The sequence below is a fragment of the Homalodisca vitripennis genome, chromosome X (genome assembly GCF_021130785.1).
Source record: "Homalodisca vitripennis isolate AUS2020 chromosome X, UT_GWSS_2.1, whole genome shotgun sequence".
NCBI lineage: Eukaryota > Metazoa > Arthropoda > Insecta > Hemiptera > Cicadellidae > Homalodisca > Homalodisca vitripennis.
This window is the reverse complement of record NC_060215.1, coordinates 73,346,039-73,369,360: the sequence shown is the minus strand read 5'-3', so window position 1 is coordinate 73,369,360 and position 23,322 is coordinate 73,346,039. Positions and strand designations below refer to the sequence as shown.

Here is a 23,322-nt window from a genome sequence, read left to right as displayed (position 1 = left end):
ACATTAAAAAATAATTACTCCACTATATTATTATAAAAGCTTGAAGAAAAATAACCAGCTATAAGGGGGCTTTAAAAATAATTTTGTAGAAAAAAGAAACAAAATTTAAAAGTAAAATATTGCTTTTGTAACACATATTATAAAAATCTACATAAAATTAACAATGATACAATTGTAAATGTTATTTTTTTTTTGTAATAATTTTTACTTGAAGTAAAATAGCTAAACATGCTATATGATTACATACAATTAAAACAAACTGAAATCAGAGATTAATGAATTAAACAGACAATAAGTAAAATGCAGAGCAATCAATATAAAAATTAGATTAACTAATCTCACAATATAGGTCTGCCCTAAAAAGTATCCGACCTCCGACCAGTAGGCGGCCGCGGCGTAACCGACCGGCTCGAATCGGTTATTGGAGGGGAGGGGCGAGCCTACTCCTTCCCATATTAGGCATTGGATATGATCCGGTCACTCAGTGAGTCACAGCGCTCTGTTCCATACTATTTCCGTGTGTGTGTCGCATTTCAGTATGACTGAACATGTTGAGCAGCGCATTTGCATTAAATTTTGCCAAAAACTTGGCCATTCAGCATCAGAGACAATTACTATGATACAAAAAGTTTATGGTGACGTGTCTATGGGTGATACACAAATGAAAGAGTGGTTTAGGCGGTTTAAAAATGGCTGCATATCAGTGGAGAGTGATGATCGATCTGGCAGGCCTTCATCGGCCAGAAACGCTGAAAATGTTGTACGTGTTCGTGCAGCAATTAATGAAAACCGTCGATTGACTGTCCGAGAGCTGGAAGAAGATTTAGGAATACCAAAATCGTCAGTTTGTAACATTTTACACAAAGATTTAAAAATGAACCGTGTTTCAGCAAAATTTGTTCCTCGGCTGCTGACAGAAGACCAAAAGAACTGTCGACTTGAAATCGCACAGGACAATCTGGATTTGATAAAAAGTGGCCCAGGGCTATTTAAAAAAGTTATTACTGCTGACAGTTTTTTTTTACCAGGACGGCGTTGTTCATCACGAATATGCTCCAAGAGGCCAGACAGTGAATAAAGAGTATTATCTTGAGGTCCTAAGGCGGCTACGAGATGCAGTGCAAAGGAAACGACCTGAACTGTGGACAAGCCGCGACTGGATCCTGTACCACGACAACGCGCCAGCTCATTCTTCAAATCTTATTCAGCGTCTTTTGGTCAAACACGACATCAACCAACTACGACAGCCTCCCTACAGTCCTGACATAGCTCCTTGTGACTTCTGGCTATTTCCGAAATTAAAAATTCCTTTGAAAGGTAAAAGATTTGACGATGTTGAAACAAATAAAACAAAATGCGACGAAGGACCTGTTAGCCATTCTGCAAAATGAATTTAAGGAGTGTTTCCGGAAGTGGGAGGAGCGTTGGAATAAGGTAGTGGCTTGTGGAGGGGAGTACTTTGAAGGGGACCAGATTGCCATTGCTGCCGAGTAACGTCAGTTCATGCCAGACGTCAAGGTCCGATACTTTTTGGACACATCTCATATCTTGGTTAGTTGTTATGCATTTACTTGATGTGCGTTCAGTACAGTAACATGTGCAGACCATGTAACCAACATGTAAAACCAACATTTGAGAGTTTGTTGTTGGTATTCAATTCTTGTTATGCACCCGTAACCAGTATGTATGGGGTTTGACAGAAAAGTACCCGATTGTGACTTTTCACAAGAACATGAGTCATTAAGCACTAACAGCAACCCGATTCCCTTTAAAATATTCCCTTCCATGAGAAACTACCGTTGTCCAATGCTCTTCAAACTTCCAGAAACATTCCTTGAATTCATTTTTTGGATTAGCTAACACGAATTTTTTCTTCATAGCCCTCATCAAATTTTGTCTGAATTTGTTGTACAACCTCAAATTTTGATCCTTTGTAGAGGAGTTTTCAATTTTGGGAACAGCCATAAATCTTATGAGAACTGAAGGGAGATGTCAAAGTTGTTTGATATCATGTTTCACTAAAAAGAGCTGAGTAAATCTTTATTATGAGCTGGTGCATTGTTGTGATGCATGACCAACTCACAGTTCAGTCCGATTCCTTTGCATTGAATATTATCGTATCCACCTTATGACACTAAAAATGATTTTAGTTGGCTGTCTATTTATGTTGATTGCTGCTGGAACACATCACATGTTTACAGCATTTATGATTGCTGCAGACCTGTTAGATCACTCTGCATTGAAATGAAACCATGTTTGAGTCACAAAAACCGCTCTTTTATATGTGTCATGCACAGACTCGTCACCAAAAGCTTTGAGTATAACGAACATTGTCTCTGAAGCAGAATGAACAAGTCTCTGACAAAACGTAATGCAAATTCTGTGCTCAAGATGTTCCGTCATAGTGAAATGTGGTGCAAGCACATGTAATAACGTAATAAACAAAGCGTTGTGGCACAGAGAATGTCTGACGGCGGTCTTGTAAGGGTTCCCCCCCTCTACTCCCATATTTGGTCTGAGATGATTGGTTGCATATCAGTCAGCCAGCACATGGAGGTCGGATACTTTTCAGACAAATCTTGTATATAACCCAATATATTAAGGAGATTCATCTGCTTCACCATAAACAAATTAAGACCATGTAAGACCATTATACAAATTTTATCGTAATCAAATTAAAGATTCTGTAAAAGACATGTATGCCATACCAACCTATAAATATGTTGTTAGAAATTTGTTCCTATACAGTTTTAGAAACCTGAAAGAATAATTAAGCACCTGTTCCATAAATCTAAGAAGAGGTTCTCTGTTGTCCATCCAGTACTTAGCGAGTTCTGTGTGGTTTGGGTACTTGAAACATCCCACTTCCAGAGTTATCTCAAGACAGTTGGAATGTTGGTAATTGTAATCTTGCATGCCACCTGACACGACATACCACTTTGCACCATTCACTATGCCGTCATGAAACCGTTCATTGGGTAATCCAGGGCATGGTTCACCCAAGTGCATTGTGGGATGTGCCTATTGAGAAAGATTTTGTTAGTTTAGCATAAGACAAATATACTAATAAATTTAAGTATATATACTGCCGAAGCAATTATATGAACATATAGTTATAGTAATGTATAATAAAATGTAATTAGTAATAATTTAAATTTATAACATACTTTATACTATTTGATAATTATTAAACATCTACTTGTCAGCCATATTTTTTCAACAGACATATATATGACATAATTTTCAAGCACCAGCAATTTTTTCAGACAGTGTTCTAGTAGTAAATATTGAGAAAAAATTCTCAGATGTTCTTTGAGAAAATAAAATGAAAATATTGAAACTTATATTTTTATAAATTGTAATTGTATTGAACAGCTTGAGAATGGCAAATTTTTAATATTAATTCTAAACTCTTATATTAATCTTAGCTAGGATAAATATATTTATAAAACAATTTGTATAATTAATTCGGGCTATATGCACTAAACCACATCTAACTGTTTGTGAGCAACCAGATTTTATAATAATTTTTAACGTTCACATTCAATTTCATATATTATCTGTGAATATGGAGCCAGCCACATCTTTTCAAACCCTTGATAGAATTCTCATTAAATAAATATAGTAGTAAGAATAACGTACAATTTAGAACAAGACAATTCTGTAAAATAGTATTTCTCAAACCTACACATTTTTACAGTGTATGGTTTATATATTTTAGAATATATTAAAGAATATAATTTTTGTTTCAAATTGTATGATAAGCTACATCCAAGGAAAAACAATTTTTACAGAAACCCCATGTACTCGGGAACAAAAATTAAAAAAACACACATACATTCATAAATGCCTAAATTTAGAAAAACAATGAAAGATTCTATTATTGGTAAAATTGTTGTTAGTTATTGTTGTGCAAAAATGAATGAAGATTGCTGTCTAATGTCTAGTACTCTGGGTATATTGATATTTAATTATTGTGAAATAAAGCCTTTTTCCTTTAAATTTTATTCATTGTTAAATAATATTTTATTATACTTTAGGTTATAAGTTTGGATTTTGTTAATAATCATTGTAGCTTTATTTTATATTAATATCATTATCACATCAAAATTACATTACAAACAGGTTAAAATCATTTTGACATCAAACTTGTGGGTTTTCCTTTCAATATTCTGTCATTATTTGGAAATCACAATTAGAGTTTGAATTATGATAATTTTTTATTTTTATCAATCAAAATTTCATGTATCACACATAAATTTATATCTATGTGTGATACCAAGAACAATAATTGGATTGCGTCAGATACAATGTACATGCCCAATTTAAAACCAGTTTCGTGAAAATCAATTAACTGATTTCCTGTTCCACCCAACAAATCATGTCAAAACATAATAATACTAAGAGCAACAAACAAATAATACCCCTCAATTGTGAATGTTGGGCAGTCCCAGTTTATACAAGTGTATCTTTAAAGTGGTTGTGCTCGCTTATGCGTTAATGGGTTTCATTGGAAAAAGACATGTTGGAATTGTAATGAAATTGTTAAAATAGTTGGTGTCTAGTTAATTTTTTATGACTATACTGGTTTTTTTGTTTTGTTATTTAACTTTTAAAATTTTCAATAGGCGGGTTTGTAATGAAATTGTTAAAATAGTTGGTGTCTAGTTAATTTTTTATGACTATACTGGTTTTTTTGTTTTGTTATTTAACTTTTAAAATTTTCAATAGGCGGGGTTTTGTTAATTTTAAAGAAAATAACACAATTTTTATTTTTTATTTTCCTTTTATCCATTCAAACCTATGCGCCAAATTTGGTTTCTTTAGCTTGAATAGTTTTAGAGACAATAATTTTTAATAAAAAAACAAAAGGCGACTAGTAGCTAAACGAGACATTTATCAACCTGTAATTATATGACATTTTTTGTTTCAGATGATGAGTACTATCAGCCACAGAAGTTTGTGACACCCTTTTGTGAACACTCTACATATTTTACAAGTAAACTTACATCAGAGTAGGTTCTGGCAAGCAATACAAAAACATCGTTATCAGGACTAAGATTTTCAATACCATTCCTCATCTCTGGATTATCATCATAAGGATAATTAGCAACTAAAGCACCACCATGTAAATTTGCTGATAACACGAATGGGTACTGGTGCAACCAATCCATGATAGCCTTAGTTTCAGGCTGCTTTAGTTTTTCAACCTGAAACATTTTAACAACTCAGAATCAATTTGCAGACATACAGGTAGACAGTATATTAGTAAACAATTGAATTGCCAAATACAATACAACAACTTAAATATTTTAAAACTAAAACATACTGCAATAATCCAACACCAGATCAATAAAATAATTTTATTAAAACTTGCTGAAGTCATTATCAATAAAATCTAAACATTTTTTTGTTACAACCTTTTCAAATGTAATATGTTTAGGTATTAAAGTGCTTTAGTTGCAGTGCTTTGTCTGTAGCAGTTCTTAAAATATGGGCAGTAAAGTAGGTTGCTTTCCCATCAGACTTCTCCCCTCCCCCCAAGTTGTTGACCACAATAGGGGAGAGGTGGGTTATCAGACTTTCAGTACATACTGGTACTCAATCCCTGTTGTCTCCCGGACTAGTCATTCAAGACTCCACAATATCAGGAAATATTCCAAAAATTAAAGAGGAATTGTTTATATCAACAAGAGGTTTAAAATAGAATTAATTGGTTTTGTAACAATATCAAATGATATATCATCATGTCCCATAGAAAACTGTCTGGTAGATACATTTTGAACTAAATTAAATATATTGTGTAATATACTATGTAATAAATTAAAAAATGTATTTTGGCTGGAGATAAACATAAATGTATTACAAAAGATATAATTTAAAACAAATTCAGTAACTTATTAAAAGTGGATAAAATATCATACTTGGTAGTTTCCAATTACAGTCACATATGATTCTCAGGCAGCCATAGATAACTTCACCACTAATATAGATTGTACAAAATGAAATCGATCATGTATCATAATTAAAATATCAGACATGATGCTCAACTCTTAGAATTTTCAGAATTAAAGTTTAATGATCCAAGTAATAGAAAACTATGTAGAAATTTTACTTTAAAAACACTGAAACATTTTAAGAGATATAGTAAGGGAGACATGGATATAAGTTAAGTAAACACAGACTTGTGTACAACATCAATGTTCACTGGAGAATACACACTTCTTGGTCGTCCTGTTGGTTTCTTCTTGATGGCAGACCAATCTCTTCAGAGTTATTAATCAAATATTTTATTGTGTGTTTCGACGGAACTGCATCATGGCATCCTAAATTATAAAAGCATTGAAGCTCCCTCTGCGGCGCTACCAAACTATCATTGTTTTGATAAAACATTTTTATGGATAAAGTACGCTGTTGTTCCTTCCACTGATACATTATTACTGAAATGGCATTTACTCTTTAAATGTCATGAACCCGCAGAGCTACCGCCTGCCCATGGCTGCCACTTCTCATTTAAAACATTCCTATTATTCTGTGCCACTTTGTAGTAGAGCATCTTGATGTTATCGTTGGTTAAATCATTTATTCATGCAAAGTACTCTTAATTTTATTGCAAAGCAAACTATTATGAAAATTTGGTAGATGCTAAAACTAATCAATAGCATAAAACATTTTCTAATTATTTGTAAAAGACCCTTTGCAGTTTATGAAATACTTACTTTTACAGGGGATTCATCCAAATACTGGTCTGGAAAATCTCTGTTCAGATCTACTTTGTTTGCGTTGTTTCGACCAGTCAAACTAGTTGCATCTCCTAAAAAACAACAACAGAAAATGGAAGAATTTATCGATTTATTAAAAAATATTTACCCGCAACACATGATACAATTAACCTGCACAATAAAAGAACATAGAAATTTTACAATGATATAAGAACATTGATTCAGCCACTTCAAACTTTCGAAATATATTCTATTGCTATTGTTACAGAGGTTTTTTGAAAGTGAACAACAAGCCGCATGGCACTTTTTATCACCACATAATTTCATAGAAAGAAATATAAATAGAAAAAAAACTTAGTACTCAATTATATTGCACTTAACCCTACTTTTATATAAGTAGAATTGTTTTTTGTTATTTATCATAAGTTAATTAATACAGTTGGTACCAAATACTTTAGCTATTTGTTTATAACTTTTTTGAACTTCTTAATTTTTAAATCTATTTGATTACAAGTAATTTGTGGACAAATGTTAAAGATTGTATTCACCTAGGGCTGCATATATTTATCTGTAATGGGCTGTATGAGAAATGGTCAAAACATATAATCTTTAACATTCATGTACAACAAATTTACCCTCTAACCAATTAGTTTCTTTCAAGTCCTAATATACCTTTTACTGACTTTTTGTCTATCTCTAAACTAAAACCTTCTTTTAGAGAAAAGAAGGTTACCAGATGAATGTTTCATATGAAAAACAACATATAAAGACAGAGCATTTGTTGAATATAGTAACTTATTTTATAGATTTAGCACATCATTAATAGCTAACTACAAGGGTAATAACTTTAGTTTCATAATGTTACTATTAATATCAATACTACACAATATACTGCATAATAAACATACATAATGCTACATTACATTTCCAGGTTTTTAATTTTTTCAGTTCTTTAATTCTCCTTTGTTTCGCACCCACTGAAACAGTTGGGTTCTCTGGTATACCACAGAGAGGATTTTATCCTAATGATGAGGTTGGTGATAAAAAAGGAATCAGAATAGGAGAGGAGAGAAAAAAGTGAGAGTATTGGCACTGAGGGTTGGAGTTATCCACACATTAAGAAAGGTACTTGTAATATTAAAGAAAAAACTTACCATGTTTAATCCTCAAATGTAAGCTAAAAAATGATTACAGTGTTACAACTTTATTATTACAATATTTAGTTGTTTTGTCAGTAAATTATGAACAAATAGATTTTTTTATGATAATAAGTATAACTAGAGGAAAATCCAGAGGTTGATCCTAAATTAACATTTAGCATAACCTGGCATAACAAGACTTTCTAAACCATTGACTGCCATTAACCTTTGATAATTATCTACAAGATAATGATTTTCCAAAATATTTATGTTAATGTCGCCTACAACTAAAAAACTTTTTTCCTTCTTAAAACCATCTAAAATATTAGTAAACTCTTTAATAAACGAATCTATTGTATATGAATATAATCTATATAGAGCCAAAATACAAAGGTCAAAGTTACATAATTTTAATGATATTTTTAATGCGTCAGCTGTTTGCATTTCTACTATTGTTGAATTTATAACAGTTATTGAATTTTTAACATAAATGATAACGCCACCAGCTCTGTAGGTATCATTACAGTTTGAATATAAAACATAATTTGGTATTTCATAAAAATTTATTTCTTTACTGTTGATCCATATTTCAGATAAAATAATTATATCGGGAAAAGTATTTCTCTGTTCAATTTCAAGTATAAAAAGATCAAAGTTTTTACGAAGGCTTCTTATGTTTTGATGGATTATTTTTACAGAATGTTGATTAGTCATAATTAAAGATTTTATGTTTATATTTACTTAATACTGAATACAAAATAACTAGTATACTTTATTCATTTTGTAGCAAAGGTGACCTACATAATATAATAATAAAATAAAAAATAACACTTAATATATTAACATACAAAAGAAATAGATACTGGTACTGAGTTTAACCTTCATACATAAGCTATTTATTTACATTTACCTTTGGCAGGTCAGCCTGGCAAGTTACATGAATAACTTTAGAAGCCTCCTCTTTTCGTAAAAAGATCCTTCCATCCCGCACCCAAACGAACTGATAATTGTTCTCACGCTTAAACTTCCGTGCCTCTGCCATGAGCTTCCTCTTCATCGGTGTCAGGGATTCGTTGATATAGACCGGCTTGTCCATTTCCAGGTTCATGTACCGCGTCGAGAAGTTACTTTTGACACGTCTTTTTCTTAGCAGCTCTTCTTTATCTAGTCGGCTTACAAACTTCAGCACTATTCCAGGCGGAGGACTGTTGGGCCCGGATCTTTTTCCCAGACGATGACAGGCATCAATCATTGTATTGGATATATTGAAGTCCAACGCTTTTCCCACCTCCTTTACGACAGACACGTCTTCATTTTTTTCCTGTGGGATACCATGGATTTCAACAGTGTTCCTTCTTGAATACTGCTCCTGCTCCTCGATGCGTGCTTCCAGAGAACTGATTTTCTCCCTGAGTATTTTATTCTCAGTTACTAGGCCATCAACTATTGCGAGGCATTTTTCCACTTCCTCAGTTTGTATCTTGACGGCTTCGGTACTCTCGTCGATTTTACTGTAGAGTGTTTCATACGACTTATTGAAGTTTTTCTCCATTTCTTTTTGGCTTTCTGCCACTTCAATAATCTTCTTCATAACGTCTTCTATAGTAAGTTTCCCCTCCGTTGCTTGAGACTCGAACCTCATACTCTTTCGCCGTTCTGAAGCACAAGGTTGGCATCTCCACACTAGGTTATCCGCTGTCACACACTCTACATCAGCCTTGCTCATTTTCAGACAACTTGCGTGAAAATCCTTAACACAGTCTTTGCACGACAACCTTATCTGCTTAACCGTAATTGTTTTCAGGCACATCCCACACATAGACATTTAAAAAAATTTAATTATGTGGCAGTCACCAAAATAAAACTCTCCAAATTAATTTGATGATGTACAATTAATTCTTGGCCTTTGGCCTAGTATTATTTCTTCGGTTTTCTCTAGGAATTGTTAGTTCCGACTGTTGTTTTGATGCTTTCACATCAGAATAAGACACACTAAACCTGCTCCTAGTTCAGGCTGAGTAATGACTGTGTAGATATTTTAAGCCGTACAGGTGGCTAATACAGTGATGTTTGTGTCCTCTTTGATTGTGGCTATGTTATATCTCAAAACAGTAGGTGAGAGTCATACTCATTTATTGCCTCTAGTCAAAGGCAAGTTTCTTAGTAGTTTATGACTGGTGAAATTCAAATTTATGTTTTATTACTATATAAAACTCAACTGGTTTTCTGTCTCTTATCTTATCTGTTATTTTATTTTAGTCAGTCATAGTTTGAGCCAAGTCATCACCTTTAGCCAAGTCTTACTCTATGTGTGAGGGAAGCACATATTGTAGTCAAATATCTGTGGTTCTTGTGTTGGTCATACACATCTTAAATCTCTTGAATTCATGTAAGTCAAATATGAGTATTTTAAACCTAGAATTTACAACTATTGTAAGTGTTCTGAGCATTCAAGGCCTTGGAATGATAAAATTCCAGTATGTAGTATAAATTAATCCTCTAGTCTTGCTGAAAAACCTGGTGGCTTTTCTGTGGGTTCTGACACTAATACTTGTATCTGAGTTTATTTTCACCACTGATGTGATTTGTATTTAAAGAATGGCAATATCCTAAAGACTTTTGATATGGAGTTTAAGAAAATTCAATCCAATGTAGCAAGACATATTAAAGATGACATTTACTTGAAGACCTAGTTTAGTGAGCTGAACTATCTTATTTCCTCCAGCTGACTTTCTGTTTCAATAAGTCTCCGTATGCAATTAAAGTCTGCAGAGACATTTTTGACTATATCATATTGAGTGTCAAAAATGTTTTTTCAGGAGATTCTTTCGCTTTATGTTAATGCCCTTGACACATTTCAAACTGTTTTTGAGGAAAGGTGATTTAATTAAAAATGACATTTTAATGATTGGTAACTTCAGTGCTCCAAGTTAAGACTGGATGAGCACTCTTTTCCCATGGATGTATTTTATTCCAAAATTAGAAAATATCTCTTTTAAGATTTATAGATTTTTAATTGTGTCACAGCTCCATCAAAGTCAGAATATCCAGGACCTTTTCATTACAACCTACAATCTAGCTAACGCCTACCCTGGTGTTGTTGCACTCATCAAGGAAAATATGGGCATCCTCCTCTTGAAATTTACATCCATGATGTCAGTTGGCTGAGGAATTCTGACACTGAAAACTACCAATTTCCATCTGGGGATTATTTAGGTTTATACTGCCAAGTTTCATCTTATGAGTCAGCTGATATGTTTCTCTCTTCTTCTATTAATTAAGGACATTCTCGATCAACATGAATGGTTGAAGTTTTATGAATAAATAAAATGCCTTTTATTGACAAGTAATTTTAATCTACATCTGGTTTTAAAAATAACTTCTAGTCATTAACTTAATAAATAACAAAACTAACCTATTACAATAAAATATTAAACACATGCACTCTACTTATTCTTATGACAGCTATTCAGGCGTTATACAATAATTAAACATTTTCTTAAATGCATTACAGGAGTTAACAAGGTCAAAGGGGAGGTTGTTTTACAGTTTTGGGCAAATAACCAAACCCTTCCTCCTTAACTCTAATAAGACCTTAGAGAAGTACAGCTTCCCACTCTGCCGGGTAGTTAATTCTTGTTATTTAATTATTAATAGTATTTCTTATTCTTATTAAAACTACAATGATATTATTCACTGTACCCATTGAAAAATACGTAAACATGTCAAAGTGTGATAAGTGCAGTATCAAGTTCTGTTTAGGCGAGGTCACACAGAAGTATGTGGTTTGAGATGACACATTTCATCTGGCTTACATACATGTTAGTGACATGCAAAATCTAATGAAAACTAAAACCAAATGTTTGAAATTTGACAGCTGCAAACAGATTCAGCCTTCATGCAAAGCAATGAATATTTAAGGAAAGAGAAAATCCATTCTTGATGCCCTGAATATAGTAACACTAGAAATTAATTCCAACGCCAAAGTGGGATGTATGGGGTCATGTCACATTTAACATCGGAGGAAGATCAGTATAAGCTGAAGGTGGTATGTAACATGAGTGGGAACAGGAATAAGCTGTAATGTTTTACTTGTTGCTTATAACCGCTTATAAAAATTCATACATAAAAAATACAGAAAATAAACTAAAAAGTAGCTAAGTCAGCAAGGAATATCATAACAAAATAATTCTAACAAATAAGAGTCTTTCTTTTTAAAGTTTTTACTACTTTATAAATATAAACTAAGAACAGGAAAAACCAAGTATTTTTATTTAATACACACTTCTCCAAGGACTATATTATTTACTGCCTGTAATGCTGTTACCTTCAGATGATACTTCAAAGCCATCAGGATTCATGGAGGGCATGAGATGTATACGAACTGAGCTGACAAGTCGAGTGACTCGAGGATCTGTCTGGTAGTTCTGGCATAAGTATTGAGCCAGAAGTAGTAGCAGTTCCCGTCCCACAGCTTCATTTCCGTGCATGTTGGCTATGTACTTGAACTCTGGCTTTCCTGCAGGGAATCAAATATGACATTATTCAATTTTTCAAATTTCTCTTTATCAAGCATTATTGAAAACCATTTACAGGCTTCAAGGATTCAAAGAATTCACGGTACCTTCAACATGTTGAAAGAAACATTTTTCTCAGCATTTTTAAACATCCTTTCTGTCACATTTTTCGACTCAATATTTTTAGAAGAAAATTACTAGTAATGTCGAGAACACAAAGTCCTCTTTATCTCAGATATAAAATGAGATATAAAGGAACTGTACTTAATTTAGTTTATAATTTTTAACATTTTAAGAAAAATTATACTCAAAACTTTGTTCATTATTGTGATTGTTAGTAATATTTCTGTGTTTCAGTGTGTATACACACTTTAGGTATAGCCTACAAGGTATCCTCATAGCTTCAAGTAGTGAATTAAGTATTTGTAATTGAATCTGGAGTGCATAACATTTAAAAGAACTAAGTACCATTCTTACATGGGACTAAGTAATATGTCTATTAGAGTCAAAAAATCTATGTAGCAGTCACTTTTATAGTAAATAAAACAATCTTTCAGAGATAGTGCTAATGGATCTTAAGGTCTCTCTGTGAAGGTAGAGAGCTAAGTGTCACACAGACTGTTGTTTGTGCCGTATGTACTGCCTTGCATGATAAACATGATATCGTATTTTATTTAGTTTTCTTTGTATAGGCAGAACCTTAACTTACTAGCTTGTACTACATTCTAGCTCATCTTTACGAGTAACGGTGGTATGCTTTCGCTTACTCGCCATAAGAATCAGCTCTCACATTTTCATTACGCACATAATCACAACAGTGGAATCGATGTTTGCTCGCGACCACTGCAGACTACAGCGCAATGTGCAGCTGTTCTATGAGTCAGTGTGTGTATTTTTGGTGTGCCGAGAGAGAGGGAGTAGTCTGGTGGACATGTCCATTGTGAGCTGTAAAGGTGAATTACGGTATACTGTAACTTACTAACTGTGCTTAGTATTCGCAGTCCAACACAATTTGTCGCATTAAATACTGTAAAACAGTCCAAAAACGTGTTTTAATAAACAATGTTGACAATTCTATAACCAAATAGACCCATTCTCACGCTTAAAACAGTGTTTTTCTGTCATTCCGGCTAATCCCAATTAGGTTCGGATCCAATTAGTTCAGATTAGCGGGACTTAACTGTATATATTTTGAACTATTTTATCATAAACTATTTTAAGTATTGAAATGAAATGAAGGATACATTTTTGGAATTTTCACATAGTACTTTTTTCTGAAATTCAAACCAGATTACGAAAAGTAAAGAATTAGTTCAATTGTGGTACAAATAAGTTTTTGGCACACATCTCCATTAACTCTTAATACACCTTTCATTTCTGAATTTCTCAAAACTAAAAATAAAGAAGAGATAATCAAACGTCATTCACTATACGTAGAAATATTATTACAAGTATATATTTTCCATTGCATGAATGCATCTTTTTATCATAAATAAGCATGTTTAATTATGAAATCATATCATTTGTTCAGAGTATGTGATATTCTCAACCCGGGACAATTTAGATTTAGGAAAAACAGGTCGACTATAGATGCAATTACATATCTTATAGAATCGGTTGTCAATGGCCTGGACAGGCGGGAACATGTGCTAAGCATATTTCTTGACATGTCAAAAGCTTTTGACTGTGTGCATCATGAGACACTGCTGCTCCAGTTAGCTTGCATGGCTCTCGTCTTATTTCAAAGACAGGGATCAGAGTGTTCATATTGGAATGTCATAACAAAAAAGGTTGATATGCCTTACGTTTTCCCTCAGGGATCAATCCTAGGGGCCAGTTTTGTTTTTGATATATGTAAACAATTCAAAATCGCCGATCCAAACTAGACGAATGGTTAAGTACTGTGATGATACAACTCTCTGTATTTCATCTAAAACTTTTCAGGATTTGGAAATAGATTCTGTTATAGAAATGAATTCTTCCATTCAAAATCTTTCCGAAATTAATCTGAAGACAAACAAATCAAAATCATAAGTTATCAAGTTCACTCTAAACCAACAGGAAAATTCAAAAGAACCTTGTGTGTTTGTGGAAGATGTTGTCCTCGAAGTTACAGACTCCACAACATTCCTAGGAATGTACCTTGATCAAGGTCTGACTAGGAATGATCACGTTGACAAAGTTTGTGCTAAGGTAACGTCAGGTATTCATGCATTGGGCATCCGGACGGGCATCTTGTCTGGAAGTCTTACGAATGGCCTATTTTGGCCTTGTTTATTCTCACATTTCATAAGGAATTTAACTTTGGGGAAGCTGTTCCCAACAACAATTTTCAGAGTATTTAGACTTCAGAAGAAAGCGGCCAGAATTCTTTCTGGGTTAAACTACAGAGATGCTTGAGTGTAGAGATGCTTTCACAGAGCTTGGGTTGCTGACATTACCCTGCCTCTATATTCATGAAGTGGTATTATACTGTATCTCATGGTGCACTTTAATGCAGGGCAGGGAGGTCCACAATTATGTGACTAGAGGCAGGGATATCTTACGTCTTCAGCAACACACAACTGTTTCTTTTGTGAACCTTCCCAAACAAGTTGGCGTCAAATTAATTAACAGGCTCCTTGAAGAGCTAAAACACACTCAACATTTTTATAATTACAAAGCTCAGTTGAAACACCTTTTGGTGTCAAATGCGTTTTATTCAGTCGATGACTTCCTGACATGCCACTGGGATAATTAGTCTCTAATTTCTGTGCGGGTGTGACGGTCCTAATATTACTGAATGAGAGAATAAATGATCACTTATGTATGTTTGAATGTATGTGTGAATGCCTTAGCTATAGGAGTTAAAACAAATGATGATTGCAATACAATGTAAATATTATCAAACTGCAATAAAGATTATTATTATTTCACACAGAATCAATATAAGTACTTAAGTACAGGCCTGAAACACATAAGAAACAATTCAGAAAAAATTTGCCAGTATCGTTCGATCTGTGCATCAACTGGTGGATATTTATGATTTTCACTAACAAGTAAAAAATAAATTTAATCTCAAATAAAACGAAGATGCTAATTTTGTACCCTTTTGACACTATAATTTTTTATGTAAGTTATCTAAAACTACCAAGGCACATTTCTTTAAAAAATGCAAATTGTCACATAAATAAAACTTTTAGTATAATTCAATACATTGTTTAATATTTAATAAGCTCAAAGTTATTTTAAGTCATTAAGATTACTTTATTTAAAAAAATAATCTTTTGATATGTTCAACTATAAATTGTACATAGAACAAATAGATTAATTAATTGAAATTACTACATGTCAATTACTTTTTAATGAAAATCTTTAATTTTTTTATTAAATTTACCTAAACAGGCTTTTTAACAATAAAAATGTATGAGTTATTTATATTATATTTATATTTAAACATTTAAATATAAATATAATATATTTAATGTCAATGATTTACTTAATATCTGTATATGGAGGGAAAAATATGAGCCCATTTCAAATTACTTTGTTGTGTTATTAGGTTGTATTTTAACATGCTTAGGCAAATTTAAGGTCAATTGTTTCAATCCTTGAAACACATAGGAGGTATTGGGATTATTGTATGGGAGTGCCAATGACCGAGTGGTCTAAGACATTGGACTTTGAGTCTGTGTTAGAGATAGCGCAGGTTGAATCCTGTCTGAGACCCTTGCACTTTTTATCAGTACCATCGACCTTGTACTGTATCAACTATCCCCCTTATTCTGTTTGATAAGATCCTCGCACAGGATCATGAGGACAGGCAGAATAAGGCTTAAAAGGGGATCGGCTTCTCATCTGAAAAAAGAATTATGGACTTATACGTACAGGCTTATGTGCTGCCAACAATATATACAAAATGCAAATACCACAAAAGTATTTTTGCTGAAAATCATACACATTGCAACAACCACAAACCTAGTTTCCATGTAAAATTGTCAATATTTAGTTTGATTCATGAAATTTCTAAATATCTGGATGGTAAGAAGTAAAAAAGAAATAAAGCCAGCAGTCGGATTAAATTTTAATTTGCAATTGAAATCAAACTGGAATGTTCATTATATTACAATAATTAGTTAAATATATTTACACCTGTAAGGGTTTCAAATCATAATTCTGCAATATAGCCATTTAGTTCAAGGAATACACAAACACATTACAGAGGGAGAGGTCACTCTTTTCTTAGCCTTATTCTGCTTTTCTCTATGCAGGCCTATGTGAGTTAGAGAGTACTGTGCAGAACAAGGTTGACAGCATTGACAAAATGTGATCATATCAAATGTAAGAAATGATTCTACACCATTCATCTTGGAATTCATCATAGTCTAAGTGTTTTTAGCGCTTGAGCATCAAATGTTCTGTATTAATGAAGCCAATGATAATAATGTGGAAATAATGTATAACATCATGTGACTCACCAACAACCTGATGAGTTTGAGGAACAGATGTAAAACCCCAGTCATTTTGCTTGTAACATGGTTTGCACATTAGTTATAGTTGTATATTTAGGATTTTTTTCACACTTCCAGTTCATAATACCATAAAAACTTAACAATCTTTTCAGTAATAATGTATTTTAAACAAAAACAATCTTAGACTGTATGTGCTATGTTTGATTAATTAATAATTAGTTTAATGTCAAAACAGTCTGTTCTACAGACTCCCTAATTGTCTTCATCCCATCAACACTAAAATGTCCTTTGTACATTCAAAATGTATGCTTAAGATCTTACATAAGCAGCCATAAAGAACAAAAATTGGTTTTCCAGTGCCTTATCACTAATGTTATCCAAATAAAATGCGAACCTGGTTGATGGACACCGGGACGGTCAGATATCTCCAGCACATAGAGTTGTCTATGTTGCACACTCTCACCAATAGAGTAGAGCCGAGTGATACTTGGATACTCCTCAGCCAAGTTCTGCAGTTCCTTCTCCAGAGCTGCATAGTGATGATGTGCAAATGTCTGTGGTATCACGAAACCAAACTGGTCTGTTCTGTTCCTGATGAGATGCTCCAGCTTTACCTCTAGAATAAACCATCCACGCTTTAAACATCATAGAACAATCATGAGTTGCAAAAAATCCTTAAAGTACAGAAAGATTTAGCAAGTTAGTTTTAAAACAGTTTCGTATTTTGCGATCTATTTGAAGTAGATCCAAGTTAATTCAAATAACCTAATTAAATAAAATATACATATATATGCAATATATATATATATAATAATTGAATAAAAATTGTTAATATTTGCAATAATAAATTACATTAATTCCAAAATAGAACCAAAGTGCATACATAACATAGTATGGGAAACTAAAAATAAAACATAGTATGTTGAAGTAAACAGGAGGTTGGAATCCTTCGATGTAAAGTAAAGATGTCTTATTTTACCAGGCAAAGTTAGGGCTAAGAAGCCCTAACACTTAACCTGACGTATCAAATTATAAAATCATAAATGAACAAAACTTGCTATATTGTCGGTGGCACTATGTCAAAGAAAGTATCTCTTTTTTTCATATATGGATGAAATAAGGATTTCAACTCATCCTAACTTACATGAGGAAATGTTTGTCTTTCAAATAATTTTTGACCGGAAGCTGATCATGCAACTAGCTGAGTCTGTTTTTGTAACTCCTTCAAACAACTAGTGTGTGTTTCAAGTTATCCACGTGATCAGCTTTCATCCTAGCACATGTGCCAGGGATTGTATTTTCGAACTAACTGTTCTTCTCTATCACTAGTATAGCATGTACTCACCCTGCTGAGTTCGGCATCCGAATTCTGTTACTACTACAGAGCTTGTGCGCAATCTGTTTATATTTAATTAGACCAATACTGAACTATATCGAATAAAGCTCCAAAACATAACAAATGTATAGATCTACCCTGTACCTTAGAGGCTGGTGGAATAATGTAGCAGATAACCACAGCAGCTGAAATCGGCGTGAAGAAGGGAAACATTTGCGCATGTCTGAGTCACAGGCGGCTCATGTCACACATGAGAACTAAGTATGTAAGCTCATGTGCCACCCGTGACTCATACTTAATAATACACTTCATTGTAATAATATAAAATATAATTATTGCCACTGATTAATCTGTTGAAAAATATATACTCACAAAATAGAGTAGGTTAGGTGAAATCTGGTAGGGTGACTTTGATTTCTCTTTCAATTGTAATATACTCTTGTCATAAAATTATCTTATTTCATCAGTAATTCTGTTCTACCAAGCCTTTTACTTTCTCTTAAATGTTGCAAATTCATTGAACTATATATGATACTCTGTTGAAAATGTTTGTAGAAATTCTTTAAATTTTCTTTTTAATGTAGTTTATATGAATGTTATTTTTGTTTAGGGAACTTTCCTTTACGCTCTATAGATATTTTTTTTCCTTTTCTACAAAAGTATTTTAATTTACAAAATTCAATGTACGAATATATAATCCACCTAAATACAAAAATAACTACATATAGTGGCAAATTTGTTAAAGCTAAAAATTGTTCTACTGTAAAAACATTCCAATACCTATGTTGTATCTCTGAAATTATAACCTTATTTCAAGTACGTTGCTTTGAGTAAAACACATTGTCTGATGACAAATTCAAAGGAATCTTAGTTCTTTGACTTTAATAGCCGGTGTAATGATTATCTTCGGTGTTTGGTTCACACTGAGTGAAAACATTGCTTATGTAATCAAAATCTTGAAATAATTTGGCCTTGATACGGAGAGCTATATTCTGTCAGGATATGTTAAGCTAAAACTGGCTGAGTGAACCATGCCATTTGCTTATAAGGATTTACAGGCAAAAGACTGGATTTTATAAAGGGTGTAAAGAGGATATTACCCACATCCACCAATTAATGCCCCAATTCCAGTTCATCTATTGCCCTTTTGGGGGCTCAGCATCTCCTGAGGTAAAAAATGTCACCACCTCTATTACACAGACACTCAGCCAGTTTTGGTCTATAACTGATATTGCTTTAATACACACATACTTATTGATTTTTTTTTTTAAAAAACCTGAAAGAAGATGGAATGTGTACCAAATCTAATGTCACAACTACAATAACAAAAGTGGACACAGTCCCGCAAGGTATATAAAAAAGAGCAGAAGTACATTTATTTAATTCAGTTTAAACAATAAAAACATAAATTTAAATAACTATTAAATTTGGTTGATTTGTAATTATTTTTATGTTATACCATATTACACATGATATTAAGATAGGAACTTGAGAAAATTTAATTCGAACTTAAAGCATTTCTAAATCCTTTAGTAAAGAGTGTTTATTTAAAATAATAAAAAACCAGGCTGCCAGAATTTTACTTGTTCAGACCACCAACATTTTAAGACAAAGGGTTTTCAATTTCAGACTAAATTTTTCCAATTGGCTGTAAATAAAATAGCTTCAAGAGTTATTTTTTAGGGTTTTATATTTCTAATGATTTTTGTGATCTTATATAATTTGTCTCATTATAACAAAAGTTGTTAACCGTAAAAGTTAGCAGCATAAAATCCCACTTGGTGATTGAGATACCCATAGATTTTTATGAGAAAAACCTAATTTATAATATTAACTATGGTCAGACACCAAATTTTGTGGTGTCCCATTAATGAAAATTACTTTGTTCTAATTAATTAAAATTAGTTTCATATGTTCCATTAAAGAGCTCAAGCTCCAAAAGGAAGCATCTGTGAATCCATATTTACATTAAATTTATTTCTTTGTCTTCTACAATTTATATCTGACAATTTATTTATTTATGTTTTATATGAATTTAAGAACACACAGTATAAAGGAAATGTTATTAACAACTTACTGTCCAAATCATTTCAATGATATGGCTAGAGATATTCCTTCTCTGTAGATATAAATCTGTGGTCGCTTTTAGTGACTGACTGTTCAGTAATCACTTCTTCAATTTAACATTGTTTTTTAAGTTTAATTGTTACTTTATTGTAAAAGTTATATTATTATTTAAATAAATAAGAATTTGCAACATAATAACACCAACAGGAACACAAGGCTTTGGCAAGTACAATCTTGAACTGGCAAAAAATAGACTATACCTACTATAATATTTGCAACTCTTGACTTCATTTTAAGGAGTGCAGTGGAATCAAGGCCAATAATAAGAGCCAAATTAGCCAATTGATGGGTCTGTCATGTCATAGTGCTGTAGCTGAAGTAAGCCTTAATAGACTAATACTAAACAATCACGTGAAAATGCAAGAGGACTACAAATAATGATTCAAATGTCATGGTGAACCTGGAATTTCTAGATCTATTCTTGAGAAAGTAAACTGCCTACTGACAATGAGACAGGACTTGTAATATTGACAATCTATAAAGTTTCATGTAGATAAATATGTTACATTACTGAAGGAAATAAATCATAATTATGAATAAAACAAGCAGCTGAAAAAGGAGTTCAAAGTAATAAAGAAAGGAAGGTAAACTGAAAAGATTTTCTGGATCAGCAACCTGTGAGAATTTAAGATCTTGGCCAACACGCAGCAGGGGAAAAGTGAGACACTACTTAAAACAAGCTGAATGCAAGAATAAGTCACACAGATTCAGATAAATACATGGTATACATGGGATTCAGATAAATGAGGTATCCTAAACTAGAAGAAATCATTAAGAATACTCTACAGTAAGTTTCAATATTACCTTTGTTAAACAGGCGATAAACCAAGCACATCAGCTATAGAAGAGAGGCAACAGGGAATTATCAATGAGTATCATCAGGTTTTTTTCAATGAAAACTGTGACAAATGACTCAGAGCTGGAAGGGAGACTATACCTATACTTCAATTAGAACCTATGTAATTATTACTTAGAAGCTTCGGAATGACATTTAACTAGATACAATTTACAAATTACAAATTACAAATACAAATACAAATACAATTACAAATTACAAATATACAAATTAGAGCTCATACCTACTCCTGTGTTTGATGGGATGGAAGAATAGTAATGATAAGGAGGAGAGAAGGTAATTAATAGGTATCAAAACTAAGCGTGATTTAAGCAAAATTGGTAATCACAAAGTTAGAGAATATCGATGCTCACTCTAATATTAACTAAAACTATATTACTATCTTTAATAATAAAAAACGTAAAGGAAAAATAAACTGCTGTACTTTCTTCACAATACTTTGTACTATTTACTTAGGTATCAAAGACACTTAATATAACCTACATCCTTGTTTTAATTATATAAAGACAAAGATGATGTATACTCAGTTTATCAAGACTATGAGTATATCAGGCCATTATACTATTTAATACAGTTTATAACCTTATTACATATTTATTATTAATTTTCAGAGATCATTCATCATTTGTATTATTCTAGCAGATAATAATTTGGATTTTAAACAATCGAGATTTGACTTTATGATAATCTTAACACTGGACATTGTTGCTTGTCTTCAGATGGCACAGAAACTGTAAATCAGTTATTTACATTTAAACAACGTTTGTACATAAGCATTGGAACAATTTTAAATTACAATTATTGATTCTTAATTAGAATTTTGGTATTATTATATTTGCAGAATTATTCCACATAGTTAGAGAATTAAATAAGTATGATATTGACATACGTATATGATAAATTGTATAATCTTAGATTCACTTAAGAAGGAGGAGGCTTACTATTATTCTTTGACAGAAGTAAATTAATGTGAGCCCCAATATATACAGGGTGTTCACAAAAGGGTGTCACAAACTTCTGTGGCTGAGAGTACTCATTATTCCAAACTAATAGCTGATGCTGCCTCTCAACTGTAACATGTTTATTTCTCCCAGCTTGTGCAAGAGTACCTTTAAAGTGGTTGTGTTTGCTTATGCGTTGATGGATTTTATTAGAAAAGTACCATTGGAATTGCTATAAAAATTTCAAAATACTTACCACTTTGTACATTTTTTATAACTGATACAAAACAGCTAATACCTTTCAACTGACAAAATCTTTGTTGCTTCTGGCTTGTGCAAGCATACCTCTAAAGTGATCTTGTTCATTTATGCATTGATAAATTTCGTTTGAGAAAAGTACTGTTGGAACGATAATAAAAATGACAAAATAGATGGTGTCTTGTATATTTTTTATAACTAAACTGGGTTTTTGTTTGACTTTAACAATTTTCAAGAGGAGCCATTTTGTTAATATCAAAGCAAATCAAACCACTATTTGTTTAATTTTTCTCTTATTATTATTTCCTATGTGCAAAGTTTGGTATCTATAGCTTTACTAGTCCTTGAATTTTTATTTTTTTAACAAAAAATACGAAATGGCAGATAGCACACACTTCTCGACTTATTATGTCTATGAATGATGAGTACTATCAGCTAGTTTTTGACACCCTTTTATGAATACTCTATATATAACTATGAAACTGTTGCTGTCATAAATATTTCATGCCAGCCACAACTATCCAGGCATAGTGGTAACAGATCTGTATGTTCATATGTATATATCACCGCAACCCCAATCTCAATCCAATAAAATACCTATTTCTGAAGTTTGAAATGAAAACGTAATTAAAATATGGTTTTTATCAATCATACAATCATAAACACAATTAATTAGAAAAATGCTAATGTAAGAAATATAAAACTATGCATATTTTGGTTGAAAGAGAGAAATATGAGGTTTAAGGGAGAGATATGAATGAAAATTCTATCTCACACTTATATCAAATATATTTACGGAAAAACTTGTAGAAGATATTCAAACAAACCGATTATATTAACTTTCGGTGTTAACCTTGTTTTCTTGGAAACGTAACTATTTTGTCTACGGACAGGCTAAGATGAAAGAGTGGTAATTGGATATTACACTGTACTATTAACTTTGCAGTTACTATTTAGTCTATTCATTGTTTGGTT

General features: G+C 32.4%; 1 protein-coding gene across 2 annotated transcripts in view; it reads right to left on the bottom strand.

Annotated features, from left to right (window-relative positions):
- The window catches only part of LOC124369207 (carboxypeptidase D), a 95,874-nt gene that overhangs the window by 24,592 nt on the left and 47,960 nt on the right, over window positions 1–23,322 (bottom strand). For both annotated transcript variants that reach the window (XM_046827044.1, XM_046827045.1), the window contains 5 exons: window positions 17,224–17,445; window positions 12,189–12,380; window positions 6,720–6,814; window positions 5,010–5,210; window positions 2,779–3,021 (listed from right to left, as the gene is read on the bottom strand). In XM_046827044.1, coding sequence (XP_046683000.1) covers window positions 2,779–3,021; window positions 5,010–5,210; window positions 6,720–6,814; window positions 12,189–12,380; window positions 17,224–17,445 — 953 coding nt within the window. The remainder of the gene's footprint in view (window positions 1–2,778; window positions 3,022–5,009; window positions 5,211–6,719; window positions 6,815–12,188; window positions 12,381–17,223; window positions 17,446–23,322) is intronic.